The 20,250-nt window shown below is 52.9% G+C and overlaps 1 protein-coding gene across 4 annotated transcripts in view; it reads left to right on the top strand.

Annotated features, from left to right (window-relative positions):
* The window catches only part of LOC140405528 (formin-like protein 3), a 923,557-nt gene that overhangs the window by 770,026 nt on the left and 133,281 nt on the right, over positions 1-20,250 (top strand). For all 4 annotated transcript variants that reach the window (XM_072494084.1, XM_072494083.1, XM_072494082.1 and 1 more), the window contains 2 exons: positions 9,105-9,200; positions 19,023-19,147. In XM_072494084.1, coding sequence (XP_072350185.1) covers positions 9,105-9,200; positions 19,023-19,147 — 221 coding nt within the window. The remainder of the gene's footprint in view (positions 1-9,104; positions 9,201-19,022; positions 19,148-20,250) is intronic.

Genomic DNA, 20,250 nt, shown 5'->3' with positions numbered 1-20,250 from the left:
TCTCCTCTCGCGCTGTTTTCGCTATCCCGGCTCACTCACCTCTCGCGCTGTTTTCAATGTCCCGGCTCTCTCCTCCCGCGCTGTTTTCAATGTCCCGTCTCTCTCTCCTCCCGCGCTGTTTTCACTGTCCCGGCTCACTCACCTCCCGCGCTGTTTTCACTGTCCCGGCTCTCTCTCCTCCCGCGCTGTTTTCAATGTCCCGGCTCTCTCTCCTCTCGCGCTGTTTTCAATGTCCCGTCTCTCTCTCGTCCCGCGCTGTTTTCGCTGTCCCGGCTCACTCACCTCTCGCGCTGTTTTCACTGTCCCGGCTCTCTCTCCTCCCGCGCTGTTTTCACTGTCCCGGCTCTCTCTCCTCTCGCACTGTTTTCAATGTCCCGGCTCACTCACCTCCCGCGCTGTTTTCACTGTCCCGGCTCTCTCTCCTCTCGCGCTGTTTTCACTGTCCCGGCTCACTCACCTCTCGCGCTGTTTTCAATGTCCCGGCTCACTCAGCTCCCGCGCTGTTTTCACTATCCCGGCTCTCTCTACTCCCGCGCTGTTTTCAATGTCCCGGCTCACTCACCTCTCGCGCTGTTTTCAATGTCCCGGCTCACTCACCTCTCGCGCTGTTTTCACTGTCCCGGCTCACTCACCTCCCGCGCTGTTTTCGCTGTCCCGGCTTTCTCTCCTCCCGCGCTGTTTTCGCTGTCCCGGCTCTCTCTCCTCCCGCGCTGTTTTCAATGTCCCGGCTCTCTCCTCCCGCGCTGTTTTCAATGCCCCGGCTCACGCTCCTCTCGCGCTGTTTTCACTGTCCCGGCTCTTTCTCCTCTCGCGCTGTTTTCGCTTATCTGGCTCTCTCTCCTCCCGCGCTGTTTTCAATGCCCCGGCTCACACTCCTCTCGCGCTGTTTTCACTGTCCCGGCTCTTTCTCCTCTCGCGCTGTTTTCACTGTCCCGGCTCTCTCTCCTCCCGCGCTGTTTTCACTGTCCCGGCTCTCTCTCCTCCCGCGCTGTTTTCACTGTCCCGGCTCTTTCTCCTCTCGCGCTGTTTTCACTGTCCCGACTCACTCACCTACCGCGCTGTTTTCACTGTCCCGGCTCTCTCTCCTCTCGCGCTGTTTTCCATGTCCCGGCCTCTCTCCTCCCGCGCTGTTTTCACTGTCCCAGCTCACTCACCTCTCGCGCTGTTTTCACTGTCCCGGCTCTCTCTCCTCTCGCACTGTTTTCACTGTCCCGGCTCTCTCTCCTCCCGCGCTGTTTTCAATGTCCCGGCTCACTCACCTCTCGCGCTGTTTTCAATGTCCCGGCTCACTCACCTCTCGCGCTGTTTTCAATGTCCCGGCTCACTCACCTCTCGCACTGTTTTCAATGTCCCGGCTCTCTCTCCTCTCGCGCTGTTTTCACTGTCCCGGCTCACTCACCTCTTGCGCTGTTTTCAATCTCCCGGCTCTCTCTCCTCTCGCGCTGTTTTCACTGTCCCGGCTCTCTCTCCTCCCGCGCTGTTTTCACTGTCCCGGCTCTCTCTCCTCCCGCGCTGTTTTCACTGATCCGGCTCCCTCTCCTCCCGCGCTGTTTTCACTGTCCCGGCTCTCTCTCCTCTCGCGCTGTTTTCACTGTCCCAGCTCACTCACCTCTCGCGCTGTTTCAATGTCCCGGCTCTCTCCTCCCGCGCTGTTTTCAATGTCCCGTCTCTCTCTCCTCCCGCGCTGTTTTCACTGTCCCGGCTCACTCACCTCCCGCGCTGTTTTCACTGTCCCGGCTCTCTCTCCTCCCGCGCTGTTTTCACTGTCCCGGCTCTCTCTCCTCTCGCGCTGTTTTCAATGTCCCGGCTCTCTCTCCTCCCGCGCTGTTTTCGCTGTCCCGGCTCTCTCTCCTCCCGTGCTGTTTTCACTGTCCCGGCTCTCTCTCCTCACGCGCTGTTTTCACTGTCCCAGCTCACTCTCCTCCCGCGCTGTTTTCACTGTCCCGGCTCTCTCTCCTCTCGCGCTGTTTTCACTGTCCCAGCTCACTCACCTCTCGCGCTGTTTTCAATGTCCCGGCTCTCTCCTCCCGCGCTGTTTTCACTGTCCCGGCTCTCTCTCCTCCCGCGCTGTTTTCACTGTCCCGGCTCACTCTCCTCCCGCGCTGTTTTCACTGTCCCGGCTCTCTCTACTCCCGCGCTGTTTTCAATGTCCCGGCTCACTCACCTCTCGCGCTGTTTTCAATGTCCCGGCTCACTCACCTCTCGCGCTGTTTTCACTGTCCCGGCTCACTCACCTCCCGCGCTGTTTTCGCTGTCCCGGCTTTCTCTCCTCCCGCGCTGTTTTCGCTGTCCCGGCTCTCTCTCCTCCCGCGCTGTTTTCAATGTCCCGGCTCTCTCCTCCCGCGCTGTTTTCAATGCCCCGGCTCACACTCCTCTCGCGCTGTTTTCACTGTCCCGGCTCTTTCTCCTCTCGCGCTGTTTTCGCTGTCCTGGCTCTCTCTCCTCCCGCGCTGTTTTCACTGTCCCGGCTCACTCACCTCTCGCACTGTTTTCAATGTCCCGGCTCTCTCTCCTCCCGCGCTGTTTTCAATGTCCTGGCTCTCTCTCCTCTCGCGCTGTTTTCAATGTCCCGGCTCACTCACCTCCCGCGCTGTTTTCACTGTCCCGGCTCTCTCTCCTCTCGCGCTGTTTTCCATGTCCCGGCCTCTCTCCTCACGCGCTGTTTTCCATGTCCCGGCCTCTCACCTCCCGCGCTGTTTTCACTGTCCCAGCTCACTCACCTCTCGCGCTGTTTTCACTGTCCCGGCTCTCTCTCCTCTCGCGCTGTTTTCAATGTCCCGGCTCACTCACCTCTCGTGCTGTTTTCACTGTCCCGGCTCACTCACCTCTCGCGCTGTTTTCAATGTCCCGGCTCTCTCACCTCCCGCGCTCTTTTCCATGTCCCGGCCTCTCTCTCCTCCCGCGCTGTTTTCAATGTCCTGGCTCACTCTCCTCTCGCGCTGTTTTCACTGTCCCAGCTCACTCACCTCTCGCGCTGTTTTCACTGTCCCGGCTCTCTCACCTCCCGCGCTGTTTTCAGTGTCCCGGCTCTCTCTCCTCTCGCTCTGTTTTCAATGTCCCGGCTTTCTCTCCTCTCGCGCTGTTTTCACTGTCCCGGCTCACTCACCTCCCGCGCTGTTTTCACTGTCCCGGCTCACTCACCTCCCGCGCTGTTTTCAATGTCCCGGCTCACACTCCTCTCGCGCTGTTTTCACTGTCCCGGCTCTCTCTCCTCCCGCGCTGTTTTCGCTGTCCCGGCTCTCTCTCCTCCCGCGCTGTTTTCACTGTCCCGGCTCTCTCTCCTTCCGCGCTGTTTTCACTGTCCCGGCTCACTCACCTCTCGCGCTGTTTTCACTGTCCCGGCTCACTCACCTCCCGCGCTGTTTTCAATGTCCCGGCTCTCTCTCCTCCCGCGCTGTTTTCACTGTCCCGGCTCACTCACCTCTCGCGCTGTTTTCACTGTCCCGGCTCACTCACCTCCCGCGCTGTTTTCAATGTCCCGGCTCTCTCTCCTCCCGCGCTGTTTTCACTGTCCCGGCTCTCTCTCCTCCCGCGCTGTTTTCACTGTCCCGGCTCTCTCTCCTCTCGCGCTGTTTTCGCTGTCCCGGCTCACTCACCTCTCGCGCTGTTTTCACTGTCCCGGCTCTCTCTCCTCCCGCGCTGTTTTCAGTGTCCCGGCTCTCTCTCCTCTCGCTCTGTTTTCAATGTCCCTGCTTTCTCTCCTCTCGCGCTGTTTTCACTGTCCCGGCTCTCTCTCCTCCCGCGCTGTTTTCGCTGTCCCGGCTCTCTCTCCTCCCGCGCTGTTTTCGCTGTCCCGGCTCTCTCTCCTCCCGCGCTGTTTTCACTGTCGCGGCTCACTCAGCTCCCGCGCTGTTTTCACTGTCCCGGCTCTCTCTCCTCTCGCGCTGTTTTCACTGTCCCGGCTCTCTCTCCTCCCGCGCTGTTTTCGCTGTCCCGGCTCACTCACCTCCCGCGCTGTTTTCAATGTCTCGGCTCACTCACCTCTCGCGCTGTTTTCAATGTCCCGGCTCACTCTCCTCTCGCGCTGTTTTCAATGTCCCGGCTCACTCACCTCACGCGCTGTTTTCACTGTCCCGGCTCACTCACCTCTCGCGCTGTTTTCACTGTCCCGGCTCACTCACCTCTCGCACTGTTTTCAATGTCCCGGCTCTCTCTCCTCTCGCGCTGTTTTCACTGTCCCGGCTCACTCACCTCTCGCGCTGTTTTCAATGTCCCGGCTCTCTCTCCTCCCGCGCTGTTTTCGCTGTCCCGGCTCTCTCTCCTCCCGCGCTGTTTTCACTGTCCCGGCTCACTCACCTCTTGCACTGTTTTCAATGTCCCGGCTCTCTCTCCTCCCGCGCTGTTTTCAATGTCCCGGCTCTCTCTCCTCCCGCGCTGTTTTCAATGTCCCGGCTCACTCAGCTCCCACGCTGTTTTCACTGTCCCGGCTCTCTCTCCTCCCGCGCTGTTTTCAATGTCCCGGCTTTCTCTCCTCCCGCGCTGTTTTCACTGTCCCGACTCACTCAGCTCTCGCGCTGTTTTCAATGTCCCGGCTCTCTCTCCTCCCGCGCTGTTTTCGCTGTCCCGGCTCACTCAGCTCCCGCGCGTTTTCACTGTCCCGGCTCTCTCTCCTCTCGCGCTGTTTTCACTGTCCCGGCTCTCTCTCCTCCCGCGCTGTTTTCGCTGTCCCGGCTCACTCACCTCCCGCGCTGTTTTCAATGTCCCGGCTCACTCTCCTCCCGCGCTGTTTTCACTGTCCCGGCTCTCTCTCCTCCCGCGCTGTTTTCAATGTCCCGGCTTTCTCTCCTCCCGCGCTGTTTTCACTGTCCCGACTCACTCAGCTCTCGCGCTGTTTTCAATGTCCCGGCTCTCTCTCCTCCCGCGCTGTTTTCGCTGTCCCGGCTCACTCAGCTCCCGCGCTGTTTTCACTGTCCCAGCTCTCTCTCCTCTCGCGCTGTTTTCACTGTCCCGGCTCTCTCTCCTCCCGCGCTGTTTTCGCTGTCCCGGCTCACTCACCTCCCGCGCTGTTTTCAATGTCCCGGCTCACTCTCCTCCCGCGCTGTTTTCGCTGTCCCGGCTCACTCACCTCTTGCACTGTTTTCAATGTCCCGGCTCTCTCTCCTCCCGCGCTGTTTTCAATGTCCCGGCTCTCTCTCCTCCCGCGCTGTTTTCAATGTCCCGGCTCACTCAGCTCCCGCGCTGTTTTCCATGTCCCGGCGTCTCTCTCCTCCCGCGCTGTTTTCAATGTCCCGGCTCTCGCTCTGTTTTCAATGTCCCGGCTCACTCACCTCCCGTGCTGTTTTCACTGTCCCAGCTTTCTCTCCTCTCGCGCTGTTTTCAATGTCCCGGCTCACTCACCTCCCGCGCTGTTTTCACTGTCCCGGCTCACTCACCTCTCGCGCTGTTTTCACTGTCCCGGCTCACTCACCTCTCGCACTGTTTTCAATGTCCCGGCTCTCTCTCCTCTCGCGCTGTTTTCACTGTCCCGGCTCACTCACCTCTCGCGCTGTTTTCAATGTCCCGGCTCTCTCTCCTCCCGCGCTGTTTTCGCTGTCCCGGCTCTCTCTCCTCCCGCGCTGTTTTCACTGTCCCGGCTCACTCACCTCTTGCACTGTTTTCAATGTCCCGGCTCTCTCTCCTCCCGCGCTGTTTTCAATGTCCCGGCTCTCTCTCCTCCCGCGCTGTTTTCAATGTCCCGGCTCACTCAGCTCCCGCGCTGTTTTCCATGTCCCGGCCTCTCTCTCCTCCCGCGCTGTTTTCAATGTCCCGGCTCTCGCTCTGTTTTCAATGTCCCGGCTCACTCACGTCCCGCGCTGTTTTCAATGTCCCGGCTCACTCACCTCCCGTGCTGTTTTCACTGTCCCAGCTTTCTCTCCTCTCGCGCTGTTTTCAATGTCCCGGCTCACTCACCTCCCGCGCTGTTTTCACTGTCCCAGCTTTCTCTCCTCCATCGCTGTTTTCACTGTCCCGTCTCTCTCTCCTCTCGCGCTGTTTTCAATGTCCTGGCTCACTCACCTCCCGCGCTGTTTTCACTGTCCTGGCTCACTCACCTCCCGCGCTGTTTTCACTGTCCCGGCTCACTCACCTCTCGCGCTGTTTTCACTGTCCCGGCTCACTCACCTCTCGCGCTGTTTTCAATGTCCCGGCTCTCTCTCCTCCCGCGCTGTTTTCAATTTCCCGGCTTTCTCTCCTCTCGCGCTGTTTTCAATGTCCCGGCTCACTCTCCACTCGCGCTGTTTTCACCCTCCCGGCTCACTTACCTCCCGCGCTGTTTTCACTATCCCGGCTGTCTCTCCTCCCGCGCTGTTTTAAATGTCCCGGCTCACTCACCTCCCGCGCTGTTTTCACTGACCCGGCTTTCTCTCCTCCCGCTCTGTTTTCACTGTCGCGGCTCTCTCTCCTCCCGCGCTGTTTTCACTGTCCCGGCTCACACTCCTCCCGCGCTGTTTTCACTGTCCCGGCTGACTCACCTCCTGCGCTGTTTTTCCTGCATTGAACTCCATCTGCCATTTCTCTGCCCAACTCGCCAATCTATTTATATTTTGCTGTATTCTCTGACAGTCCTCCTCGCTCTCTGCACCTCCACCAATCTTAGTATCATCTGCAAACTTACTAATCAGACCACCTATACCTTCGTCCAGATCATTTATGTATATCACAAACAACAGTGGTCCGAGCACGGATCCCTGTGGAACACCACTAGTCACCTTTCTCCATTTTGAGACACTCCCTTCCACATCTACTCTCTGTCTCCTGTTGCCCAGCCAGTTCTTTATCCATCTAGCTAGTACACCCTGAACCCCATACAACTTCACTTTTTCCATCAACCTGCCATGGGAAACTTTATCAAACGCCTTACTGAAGTCCATGTATATGACATCTACAGCCCTTCCCTCATCAATTAACTTTGTCACTTCCTCAAAGAATTCTATTAGGTTTGTAAGACATGACCTTCCCTGCACAAAACCATGCTGCCTATTACTGATAAGTCTATTTTCTTCCAAATGTGAGTAGATTCTATCCCTCAGTATCTTCTCCAACAGTTTGCCTACCACTGACGTCAAGCTCCAGGTCTATAATTCCCTGGATTATCCCTGCTACCCTTCTTAAACAAAGGGACAACATTAGCAATTCTCCAGTCCTCCGGAACCTCACCCGTTCTCAAGGATATAGATATCCTTGCAAAGATATCTGTTAAGGCCCCAGCTATTTCTTCCCTCGCTTCCCTCAGTAACCTGGGATAGATCCCATCCGGACCTGGGGACTTGTCCACCTTAATGACCTTTAGAATACCCAAAACTTCCCCCTTCCTTATGCTGACTTGACCGAGATTATTTAAACATCCATCCTTAGCCTCAACATCCGTCATGTCCCTCTCCTTGGTGAATACCGATGCAAAGTACTCATTAAGAATCTCACCCATTTCCTCTGACTCCATGCATAAATTCCCTCTTTTGTCTTTGAGTGGGCCAATCCTTTCTCTAGTTACCCTCTTGCTCCTTATATATGAATAAAAGGCTTTGGGATTTTCCTTAACCCTGTTAGCCAAAGATATTTCATGACCCCTTTTAGTCCTCTTTATTGCGCGTTTGAGATTTGTCCTACTTTCCCGATATTCCTCCAAAGCTTCATCAGATTTAAGTCGCCTAGATCTTATGTATGTTTCCTTTTTCATCTTAGCTCGTCTCACAATTCCACCCGTCATCCATGGTTCCCTAATCTTGCCATTTCTATCCCTCATTTTCACAGGGACATGTCTGTCCTGCACTCTAATCAACCTTTCCTTAAAAGACTCCCACATTTCAAATGTGGATTTACCCTTAAACAGCTGCTCCCAATCCACATTCCCTAGCTCCTGCCGAATTTTGTTATACTTGGCCTTTCCCCAATTTAGCACTCTTTCTTTAGGACCACTCTCGTCTTTGTCCATGAGTATTCTAAAATTTACGGAATTGTGATCGCTGTTCCCCAAAGTAATCACCGACTGAAACTTCAACCACCTGGCCGGGATCATTTCCCAATACCAGGTCCAGTATGGCCCCTTCCCAAGTTGGACTATTTACATACTGCTCTAAAAAACTCTCCTGGATGCTCCTTACAAATTCTGCTCCATCTACACCTCCACCACTACATGAGTTCCATTCAATGTTGGGGAAGTTAAAATCTCCCATCACGACCACCCTATTGCTCCTACATTTTCTATAATTTGTTACATATTTGTACCTCTACTTCACGCTCGCTTTTGGGAGGCCTGTAGTAAAGTCCCAACAATGTTAGTGCACCCTTCCTATTTCTTAGCTCTACCTATATTGCCTGAGTGCTCGGATCCTCCATCGTACCCTCCTTAATCATAGCTGTGATATAATCTCTGACCAGTAATGCAACTCCTCCACCCCTTTTACCTCTCTCTCTATCCCTCCTGAAGCATCTATACCCTGGGATATTTAGTTGCCAGTCTTGCCCTTCCCTCAACCAAGTCTCAGTAATACCAATAACATCATATTCCCAGGTACTAATCCAAGCCCTAAATTCACCTGCCTTACCTGCTACACTTCTCGCATTGAAACAAATGCACCTCAGACCACCTGTCCCTTTGCGTTCATCATCTCTTCCCTGTCTACTCTTCCCCTTAGTCATATTGAGTTTATTATCTAGTACCTTACTGGCTTTAGTTGCTGCCTCTTTACTGACCTCTAACTTCCTAATCTGGTTCCCATCCCCCTGCCACATCATTAGTTTAAAACCTCCCCAACAGTGTTAGCAAAAGCACCCCCATAACCCCTCATAACAACAAAGAATCAGAAAAAGCTGAGATAACTGCAAATTATTGACTCAAGGGCTGTGGGTTGCCCTCCATGGACAACATGGAGCTGTCTTTCATTTAGATGATTGTGCAGTTCCAAATATCTCCACAGTCATCACCTGGCACTGCTGTTGCCTATTTGGGGTTCCCATTTAGTCTCATCCTCTGGGAACAATGATGGAAGGAAGTGTGCGCTGGGGACAAAGACACACACTTTGGGCTTTGAAAGAAGAAATGTAAAGCAATTGAATACAATATGTGTATATTTTTCCAGGGCAAGTATGAGCTGGAAGGAGTTAATAATGTTTGTCTTTTCCTGCAGGTCACGGCCCCCCTCCACCACCGCCGCCGCCTCCACCTGCAGCTCCTCCATTACCTGGTAGTTCTCTCTCAGTCATCCTTAGTCATGGATTGTCAGGTAATTGTCACTGTATTTTCTGTTGTGATGAGAATTCTTGCTGAAACCACCTGTGTCGAAGGCCGTGGACATATGGGGGTCATTTTGCGCATGCGTAGGCCATGAGTGCTAATGGCAATGTGGATGCAAAATTGCACGAGAATTGGAAAACAAGGTTCTCATCGGCGAGATCTCCCATCCTGATGTTCCTCGCCCCCTCGCCAATGCTGTAACGAGGGGCGGGATCCTTATTTTAATCCATTTTCATCAATTTTAATGTGATTAGCGGGCAACTCCGCCAAATGTTCGCCTCACATTTCGAATTCCCGCCTCACTGACGTGATGTTACATTGGCGAAGTTTACAACAAGTTTTAAAAACGTGAAGCAGACGAGGGGATCCCTGGACTGAGAGAAACAGGCACACTGGCAGTGCCACCCTGACCTGATGGCATCGGCAACACCAGCTTCTCAGAGTTTGGGGCATTATCTCTGAACGGCATCCCGATCTACACTTCAAAAAAGAACTTTCTCACCCATCCCTCGCACCCACACCCCCTCCCTATCTCTGTAAACTTGCCTCACACCCACACTCCCTCCCTATCTCTGTAACCTCCCCTCACACCCACACCCCCTCCCTATCTCTGTAACCTCCCCTCGCACCTACACCCCCTCCCTATCTCTGTAACCTTGCCTCACACCCACACCCCCTCCCTATCTCTGTAACCTCCCCTCACACCCACACCCCCTCCCTATCTCTGTAACCTTGCCTCACACCCCCCCATCCCTATCTCTGTAACCTCCCCTCACACCCACAAATCCTCCCTATCTCTGTAACCTCCCCTCACACCCACACCCCCTCCCTATCTCTGTAACCTTGCCTCACCCCCCCCATCCCTATCTCTGTAACCTCCCCTCACACCCACACCCCCTCCCTATCTCTGTAACCTCCCCTCACACCCACACCCCCTCCCTATCTCTGTAACCTTCCCTCACACCCACACCCCCTCCCTATCTCTGTAACCTCCCCTCACACCCACACCCCCTCCCTATCTCTGTAACCTCCCCTCACACCTACACCCCCTCCCTATCTCTGTAACCTCCCCTCACACCCACACTCCCTCCCTATCTCTGTAACCTCCCCTCACACCCACACCCCCTCCCTATCTCTGTAACCTCCCCTCACACCCACACCCCCTCCCTATCTCTGTAACCTCCCCTCACACCTACACCCCCTCCCTATCTCTGTAACCTCCCCTCACACCCACACCCCCTCCCTATCTCTGTAACCTCGCCTCACACCCACACCCCCTCCCTATCTCTGTAACCTCCCCTCGCACCCACACACCCTCCCCATCTCTGTAACCTCCTCCAGCCCCTACAACCCTCCCTATCGGTAACCTCCTCCAACCCCTACAACCCTCCCTATCTCTGTAACCTCCTCCTGTCCCTACACCCTCCCTATCTCTGTAACCTCCTCCAGCCCTCTACACCCCTCCCTATCTCTGTAACCTCCTCCAGCCCCTACACCCTCCCTATCTCTGTAACCTCCTCCAGCCCTCTACACCCCTCCCTATCTCTGTAACCTCCTCCAGCCCCTACACCCTCCCTATCTCTGTCACCTTCTCCAGCCTCTACATCCCCTCCCTATCTCTGTAACCTCCTCCAGCCCTCTACACCCCTCCCTATCTCTGTAACCTCCTCCAGCCCCGACACCCTCCCTATCTCTGTAACCTTCTCCAGCCTCTACATACCCGCCCTATCTCTGTGACCTCCTCCAGCCCCTACAACCCCTCCCTATCTCTGTGACTTCCTCCAGCCCCCTACACCCCTCCAAGATCTGTGCGTTCCTCTAATTCTGGCCTCTTGAACATCCCCGCTTTTAATCGCTTCACCATTGGCAGCTGTGCTTTCAGCTGCCTCGATCCCAATTTCTGGAATTCCCTCCCGAAACCTCTCCATTCCTCCCTACATCACTTTGCTCTAAGAGCACACCTCTTTGACCAAGCTGTTTGTCACCTGCTCCAATATCTCCTGATGTGGCTCATTATCAAAGTCTGTTTGATAATTGTTCCAGTGTAGTGGCCTTGGGAAGTGTTACCATATTAAAGGTGCTATACAAATGGAATTGTTGTTAGGGCCATGGTCGTGTGGCACCATCAAGCGATAAATCACAAGGAATGTATGAAGAATCGTAATGGTACTTATCATGGTGAACATAATTTTTCCTCACAGGATGGCACCCATATGATGGTGGGCGGGGGTTTGGTGATGGTTGATGGAATGGAGGGGCAGGAATCCCTCGACAGCCATGCACCCTGCTTGACGTTCTGTTCAGTCAGCTGCAGTGCATTAATGACCCAAAAAGGGTTGTATTCCCTGGAATTGAAAAGGTTAAAGGGTGATTTGATGGAACTTTTCAAGATATTAAGGGAAGCAGATTGGATAGATCGTGAGTAACTATTTCCAATGGATGGGGTGTCTTGGGCTGAGGGAACATCACCTGAAATGTCGGACCTTCTATACAAACATACGAAAGAGGAGCAGAAGTTGACCATTCGGCCCCTCTAGCCTGCTCCACCATTCAATAAGATCATGGCTGATCGGTTTGCGTTTCAAATTCCACATCCCCATCTACCCCTAATAACCTTTGACCCCCCTGTCCTAACAAGAATCTCTCTGCCTCCACTTTAAAAATATTCAGTGACCCCGCCTCCTGAGGCAGAGAATTCCAGAGTCGCACAGCCCTCTGGGAGAAAAACATTCTCCTCATCTCTGTCCTAAAATGGCGACTCCTCATTTTAAAACAGTGCCCCCTCGTTCTGGACCCACCCACAAGAGGAAACATCCTTTCCACATCCACCTTGTCAACACCATTCAGGGTCTGACATACAGGAGTGAAGTTCAGAAGCACTTCTACATACAAAGGATGGAAGCAGTTTAGAACTATCCTCCACATTTAGGCCAATTTTAAATCTTGTGATTGATTAATTTTGTTGACCACAAATATGAAGAGATATGGACAAAGGCTCAGATAGAGTTAGGTCGCAGATTAGCCACGATCTTGTTGAATTGAGGAACTAGCTTGAGGGGCTAAATGGCCTGCTGCTGTGCCTATGAGATATGACATTACTGCACAGTACGTGCTGTCCAGATGCAGTGGGATACCTTCAAGTTCCAAAGAACAAGACTCCCCAATGCCATCCCAAAGATCTGCCCAGCCTCATCCTGGAATATGGAGGGGGATCCTGAATGAAATGAGTGCTACCCGTGTGAGACTGTAGCTGCAATGAGACTTGGAAAACATGGGTGTCGCTCACTGTAGTAGTGAAGGTTAAGAGAGAATGGAATAATTTTGTTCCAGGTGATGAGGGGATATACACGCAGTGGCTGTGTGGAGTGTCATGATATGCAGACATGCAACCAGTGGGTCATCAGAACAGAACACAACCAATGGGTGATCAGGATACCCAGAGGTGGCATTACCACAAGGGGGCACTACACGACCCATATAAAAAGGACAAGGTACACAAGCTCCGCCTCTTCCACCGGCAGAAGCCGAGAGAGCAGGACAGGGTTGATTAACAGCAACATCACAGCCGAGCACGTGGTCGAGAGCAAGCTTGTATCGTTAGCGGAATAGACTCAGTTACTAGAGGCAGATTAGCAAAGTGTTGAACTCATTTAAGAGCATTGTTAATCGTTCAGTAAATACGTTGAACTTATCTCCGAGTCTGGAGCATCTTTCAGCAGAGCCGACATCAAGTCGCAGCTTATGTTACTCGAGGCAACATAACGCAACATGGTACAGGAGTGACAGCTCAATCTCCCTAGTTCAACTCAGCAAGGTCAGAGACAACCAGCTCCCGAATCCAGGCACAATGGACAAGATTCAGCTCCTCGTCAGCTCAGGACCACCGGTAATCTTAGTGCTAACTGGCGATCATTCAAACAAAAATTCCAACTATACGTGGAAGCATCCGACCTGAATGGCGCGACCGGTGCTCAGAAGATAGCTCTTCTACTCACCACTGCGGGTGACCATGCGGTAGAGATCTTCAACTCCTTTCACTTTTCCAAAGGGCAGGACAAAACGAAATACCAAACCATCCTGGACAAATTTGACAGCCACTGTGAGGTGGACACGAACAAAATATTCAAGCGCTACATCTTCAAGCAAAGGATGGAAGGTAAAGACGAATCCTTCAATAGTATCTAACTAACCTTGGGCGGCTAGCGCAATCCTGCAACTTCGGTGACATAACTGACTCCATGATCAGAGACCAAATCGTTTTTGGTGTCCACTCTGATCCTCTGCGAGAGCAATTGCTGAAAATCAAGCACATGACCCTGCCAGTCGCGATTGAAACGTGTACTGTGCATGAGCTCTCTAAAAATCGCTACTCACAACACAAAAATGCTGAGAGTGAAAAACAAGCCTCCCACGAGGTGGAGAGTGTTCAGGCTATCTCCCGGATGCAGCGCCTCCACATTGCCGACGGCAGCCATTTTGCGCGCTCATCCCGGGGCCCAGCGCATGCGCAACACGACCGGGAATACAAAACGGCCGAGAACCGCACTGCGCAGGTGCAAATGGCCGAGAACCGCACCACGCCTGCGCAACGACGCACTGAGCGTCATGACGCCGACATCATGACGCGTGCAAACTGTGGCACTGCCCACTTTTGGAATAAAATGCCCTGCAAGAGGCAAACGCTGTTTACACTGTGGGAAACTTAACCACTATGCAGCCCTGTGCAGATCTGCACCACCAGTCAGGAGTCAGCGACCACAATTCAGGCAGGATCGCATCAGAAGTGTGCAACACAGAACGCATGACTCTGATCAAGGTAGTGCTCCAGATCCAGACGATGGCTACCTGGATAACACATACCGAGTAGGCATCATCACGAAGTGCGAATACGCCACGCCGGGCACATCGCAAGTCCGGTCAATCCTTGCCGTGGATTCCGAGGACGAATGGAACGCAGTGATGGATGTCAACCACTGCCCCATCCAGTTCAAACTGGACACAAGTGTCTCCGCCAACCTGACCTCGCAGTTGGACTTCACCAGAATCAAGAAGGCTCCCAAGCTCTTTCCAGCTGCCTGCAAACCCCAGGACTACACTGGCAACGCAATTAAGGCACTGGGGTCCTGCCACCTGACAGTGTCCAACCGACACGCACAAGCAAGCGTACACTTCGAGTTTGTTAAACCAGACAGGGCGTCCCTGCAAGCAACTGAACCTCATCCGACGGGTCTACACCATGACGCTGTCCCATTCGGATCTTCAGGCCAGCATCGACGACATCCTGACCCAGTACCCAGGTGTCTTCAGCGGGATGGGCACGCTGCCGTACGAATACAAGATTCTACTGCGGCCTGACACCAAACCAGTGGTCCACGCACCACGAACAGTACCAGCTCCACTGAGAGAGTGACTGAAAGCAGAGCTCACAAGCTTACAAAATAAAGGCATCATCTCCAAGGTCACTGAACCAACCGACTGGGTCAGCTCGACGGTGTGCTTAAAGAAGCCTTTGAGGGACCTACGCATCTGCATTGACCCCAAGGATCTAAACAAAAACATTATGCGGGAACATTACTCCCATCCTGAAGAGGCAAGAAATCACGAGTGAGATGGCACACGCACGCTTCTTCACAAAATTGGACGCATCCCAAGGATTTTGGCAAATCCAACTTGAAGAATCCAGCAGAAGGCTCTGCACCTTCAACACTCCTTTTGGCAGATTCTGCTACAACCGAATGTCATTTGGCATCATCTCGGCATCAGAGATTTTCCATCGCATCATGGAACAGATGATGGAAGGAATAGAAGGGGTTTTCGGGTCTACGTTGACGATATCATAATCTGGTCCACAACCCCAGAGGAACATGTGTCGCGGCTCGAGAAGGTATTCCGACGCATACATGAACATGGCCTCAACCTAAACAGGTCCAAGTGCTGTTTTGGGACATCCACGCTGAAGTTCCTGGGTGATCAGATATCGAAACACGGTGTACGCCCGGACACGGACAAAATAAAAGCCATCGAAGCAATGAAAATCCCAGAGGACAAGTCAGCAGTACTGTGCTTCCTTGGAGTGGTAAACTTCCGAGGCAAATTCATCCCGAATTTGGCGCGACACACAACGGCCCTCAGAAAACTGATCAAGAAATCAACCGCCTTTGAGTGGAAGACGGAACACCAGACAGAGTGGTTAGAGCTGAAGGCCAAGCTCACCACTGCACCCGTCCTTGCATTCCTTGATCCAGACTGGGAAACTAAAATATTGACCGATGCGAGTCAGGATGGCATTGCGGCGGTGCTGCAACAAAAAAACGACACATCATCATGGGTCCCAGTAGCATACGCGTCACGGGCAATGACACCGACTGAGACCAGGTATGCGCAGAGCGTCAAATTCCATGACTACGTCTACGGTCTGCCGACATTTACCGTTGAGACAGATCACAGGCCCCTGGTCCACATCATCCAAAAGGACCTGAACGACATGACGCCCCGATTGCAGAGGATTCTGCTCAAACTCCGGAGGTACGATTTCAATCTGGTGTACACGCCTGGCAAGGAGCTCATCATTGCCGATGCATTGTCACGCTCCGTCAACTCACCCAGTGAACCACTGGAGATCATCCAGCACATTGAATCGCAGGTGCTAATGTGCACAAGCATCCTCCCTGCAACAGACGGAAAGCTCGTTCTCATCAGAGAAGAGACGGCCAAAGACCCCCTGTTGCAGCGAGTCATCCACAACCTCAACAACAGGTGGCCGAAAGGGCAATGCCCTCAATTCTACAACGTCAAGGACGACCTAACGCTGATCAACGGCATCCTGCTGAAGATGGACAGAATAGTGATCCCGCTGCGTCTCCAGCACATGGTGCTGCGGAAGATTCATGAGGGACACCTGGGCATAGAAAGGTGCAGACGCAGGGCCCGGCAAGCTGTCTACTGGCCCGGCATCAACCAGGACATCACGGACATGGTCCTGGACTGCAAAACCTGTCAGTGTTTCCAACCAGCACAGGGCAAGGAGACGCTCCAACAGCATGACCTGGAAACCTCTCCATGGTCCAAGGTCGGCATTGACCTATTCCACGCGAATGGTCGCGACTACATCCTACTCACTGATTACTTTTCAAACTATCCGGAGGTGCTGAAGCTGTCCGACCTCACCCCAAGGACCATCATCAAAGCATGCAAAGAGACATTCTCGCGGCATGGCATCCCGAACACTGTCATGAGCGACAATGCTTCCACAGTCGAGAATGGTCCACGTTTGCTGAGAGCTACAACTTCAGACACGTCACCTCCAGGCCGCACTACCCGCAGTCCAACGGCAAAGTCGAAAGGGGGTGCACACCGTCAAGCAACTCGTCCACAAGGCCTCGGACTCCGCCTCCGACATACACCTTGCACTACTAGCGTACCTGGTACAGGGACCTGCGAACAACACTTCCAGCCCTACACCTGCCCAACCCAGATCACCTACCGGTACTACAAAAGATGCAACAGCTGCGCAACAGTCAGAAACAGAACTATGACGCACATGCCACTGATCTGGACGTGCTATCCCCAGCAGACACGTCAGGATCAAGGCACCTGATGGTGGGTGGTCTGCCCCGGCTGTCATCGTCCAGCAGGCCACGCCCAGATCCTATGTGCTAAAAATGTCTGACGGCACATTTTTCGCAGAAGTCGAAGGGCACTGTGGAAAATCATACGCCCACAACCAACTCCCCCTCCACTTCAACCTGGTGAAGTGCCACCCCCAGACACCACAAACCACGAGTCCACCAGTCGTGACTCCCACACACCCATCAAGACACCGGCATCCCCTCCGCCACCTCTCCGGCGGTCATCGAGGATCAGACGGAAACCCCACAGACTGGACTTATGAACATTTGCCACATTAGACAGGCACATACACATGTATATATATTTTTTTAAATTTAAAGGGGCAGATGTCATGATTATGCAGACAAGCAATCAATGGGCCATTAGAACAAGACACAACCAATGGGTAATCAGGGCACCCAGAGGTGGCATTACCACAAGGGGGCACTACACGACCACTATAAAAAGGACAAGGCACACAGGCTCTGCCTCTTCCACCGGCTGAAACCTAGAGAGCAGGACAGGGTTGATTATCAGCAACATCACAGCCGAGCACGTGGTCGAGAGCAAGCTTGTATCGTTAGCGGAATAGACTCAGTTACTAGAGGCAGATTAGTAGAGTGCAAACTCATTTAAGAGCATTGTTAATCGTTCAATAAATACGTTAAACTTATCTCCGAGTCTGGAGCATCTTTCAGCAGAGCCGACATCAAGTCACAGCTTATGTTACTCGAGGTAACATAACAGAACATGGAGTCTGCACGTTCTCCCCGTGTGTGCGTGGGTTTCCTCCGTGTGCTCCGGTTTCCTCCCACAGTCCAAAGATGTGCAGGTTAGGTGGATTGGCCATGATAAATTGTCCCTTCGTGTCCAGGGTTAGCTCATGCAGTTACGGGGATTGGGAAGCGTGGGCCTGGGTGAAGTAGTCAGTGCAGACTCGAAGGCCTCCTTCTGCACTGTAGGGATTATATGCCATTGAGATGAGTTGACTGTACGTGTCAGAACATCACCTCTTTTACCTAACTTCAACAGAACTTTTTGTGGCATTGCAGTCCATCTCATAGCAACCCTCCAGTGCAGAAGAAGGCCATTCAGCCCATCGGGTCTGCACCGACCTCGGAAAGAGCACCCTACCTAGGCCCACTCCCTGGCAACCTCGTAGCCCCACCCAAACTTTGGACACTAAGGGACAATTTAGCATGGCCAATCCACCTAACCTGCACATCTTTGGACACTAAGGGACAATTTAACATGACCAATCCACCTAACCTGCACATCTTTGGACACTAAGGGGCAATTTAACATGGCCAATCCACCTAACTGGCACATCTTTGGACACTGAGGGACAATTTAGCACGGCCAATCCACCTAACCTGCACATCTTTGGACACTAAGGGGCAATTTAACATGGCCAATCCACCTAACCTGCACATCTTTGGACACTAAGGGGCAATTTAACATGGCCAATCCACCTAACTGGCACATCTTTGGACACTGAGGGACAATTTATCATGGCCAATCCATCTAACCTGCACATCTTTGGACACTAAGGGACAATTTAACATGGCCAATCCACCTAGCCTGCACATCTTTGGACACTAAGGGACAATTTAACATGGCCAATCCATCTAACCTGCACATCTTTGGGCACTAAGGGACAATTTAACATGGCCAATCCACCTAGCCTGCACATCTTTGGACACTAAGGGACAATTTAACATGGCCAATCCATCTAACCTGTACATCTTTGGGCACTAAGGGACAATTTAACATAACCAATCCACCTAACCGGCACATCTTTGGACACTAAGGGGCAATTTAGCATGGCCAATCCACCTAACCTGCACATCTTTGGACTGTGGGAGGAAACCGGAGCACCCGGAGGAAACCCATGCAGACATAGGGAGAACGTGCAGACTCCACACAGACAGTCACCCAAGGCCGGAGTCAAACCCAGGTCCCTGGCGCTGTGAGGCAGCAGTGCTAACCACTGTGCTACCGTGCCGCCCCATCTGTTCTAGGCCTCCTTCTCCCGCCAGACACAAGTACCCACTGGACAGCCCAGAATTCTGAGCATGGGTCTTCAGTTGTAGTGGGAGTGGGGTTCAAGCACTGCGTCCTCTGACTCCACGGTGCAAGAGGCCTCGCGCTCTGTCATTGGTGTTGTCACCTGAGCTTAAAATCCTTTCTTTCCCCCTTTCAGCCATCCGGATAAAGAAGCCCATTAAAACGAAATTCCGGTTACCAGTATTTAACTGGATGGCTCTGAAACCCAACCAGATCAATGGGACGGTCTTCACCGAAATTGATGACGAAAGAATATTGGAGGTAAGTCGAGTGAGTGATTTATTCATTTTTACCTACCGCTCCCACTCTTGCTTCTTTTCCTCAAAACAAGAGCACAGTCAGCAACTTGAGTCATTCCGCAGGCCTGCAATGGCCCAGAACAGGTCTGGGTTGCAGGCTTATCTCCTCTGCAGTCCCCCCTGCACCCCCAAGAAACATTAAGCACTGCAAAGGGCCCGTTTCACTTTGCCTTTATTGAACTCTCTCTCACCATTTTGGACCAAGGGTATTTTGTCCCACCCGCCTTGCCCTGCAGCCCTGGGCCTAACTCCCCACAGTCCGAGATCACCTTTGTGTGCAGGGGTTTGATGATAATGGCGGGTTGTTAATGGCAGACCCACGCAAGTGCGCACAACACCCAGTATAACCACACGGGAAGTGTAACGGGAGGGTAGACGGCAATGAGATTTTCTCAAATTCAGATAGGTGCTGCAAATCCATTATCCGTGGTCAGGTGGACCCCAGAATGGGCGAAAAACAAGAACGCAGTTTCTCTAAGTGCTATTGAAGTATCTGGCAGTGACGGAGGCTCTTTTTCCAAAGCTGTGGTTAACGTTGGATTAAGACATTACACTGAATCTACCCAGCGCTCAACCCGGCCTAGTGTGTATGTGGAATAAGACAGAATCCAGTTTCTGCCCAATGGAGACCTGATTATCATGCGCTAAAGACTTGTTTAGAATATCTGTCTACCTGGATGTTCATGGTGGAAGTCAGGCCAGTGGGGTGGGCAGTTAAAATGGAGCAACATGAACAACTGGAATTTTGAATTGCAGGCAGCAGGGGCACCCTCCCCCAAGCTGGCGGGTCCTTTTTAAACAGACAGGTTGAAGCACAGTCTGCCAGTTTAGCCCGAGGTCTAAGCTGGGGAGCAAAGATGGCTTCCCCACCTGACCAAACCTGCTGGGAACTAGATTGAGGCCCAGCAAGGTAAGTTTCAAAGTTAGCTTGTGGGGCCAGGAGGAATGCTGGATATCTTGACCCTCCTTCTCCCACCCCCCCACTCCCTGAACTCTGATCACAATCCCATCTTCACTCCTCATCGCTTATCAGACAGCCAACGGTCTTTCCCCTGGTGATGGCCT

The sequence above is a fragment of the Scyliorhinus torazame genome, chromosome X (assembly GCF_047496885.1).
Source record: "Scyliorhinus torazame isolate Kashiwa2021f chromosome X, sScyTor2.1, whole genome shotgun sequence".
NCBI lineage: Eukaryota > Metazoa > Chordata > Chondrichthyes > Carcharhiniformes > Scyliorhinidae > Scyliorhinus > Scyliorhinus torazame.
This window is presented reverse-complemented; position numbering and strand designations above follow the sequence as displayed.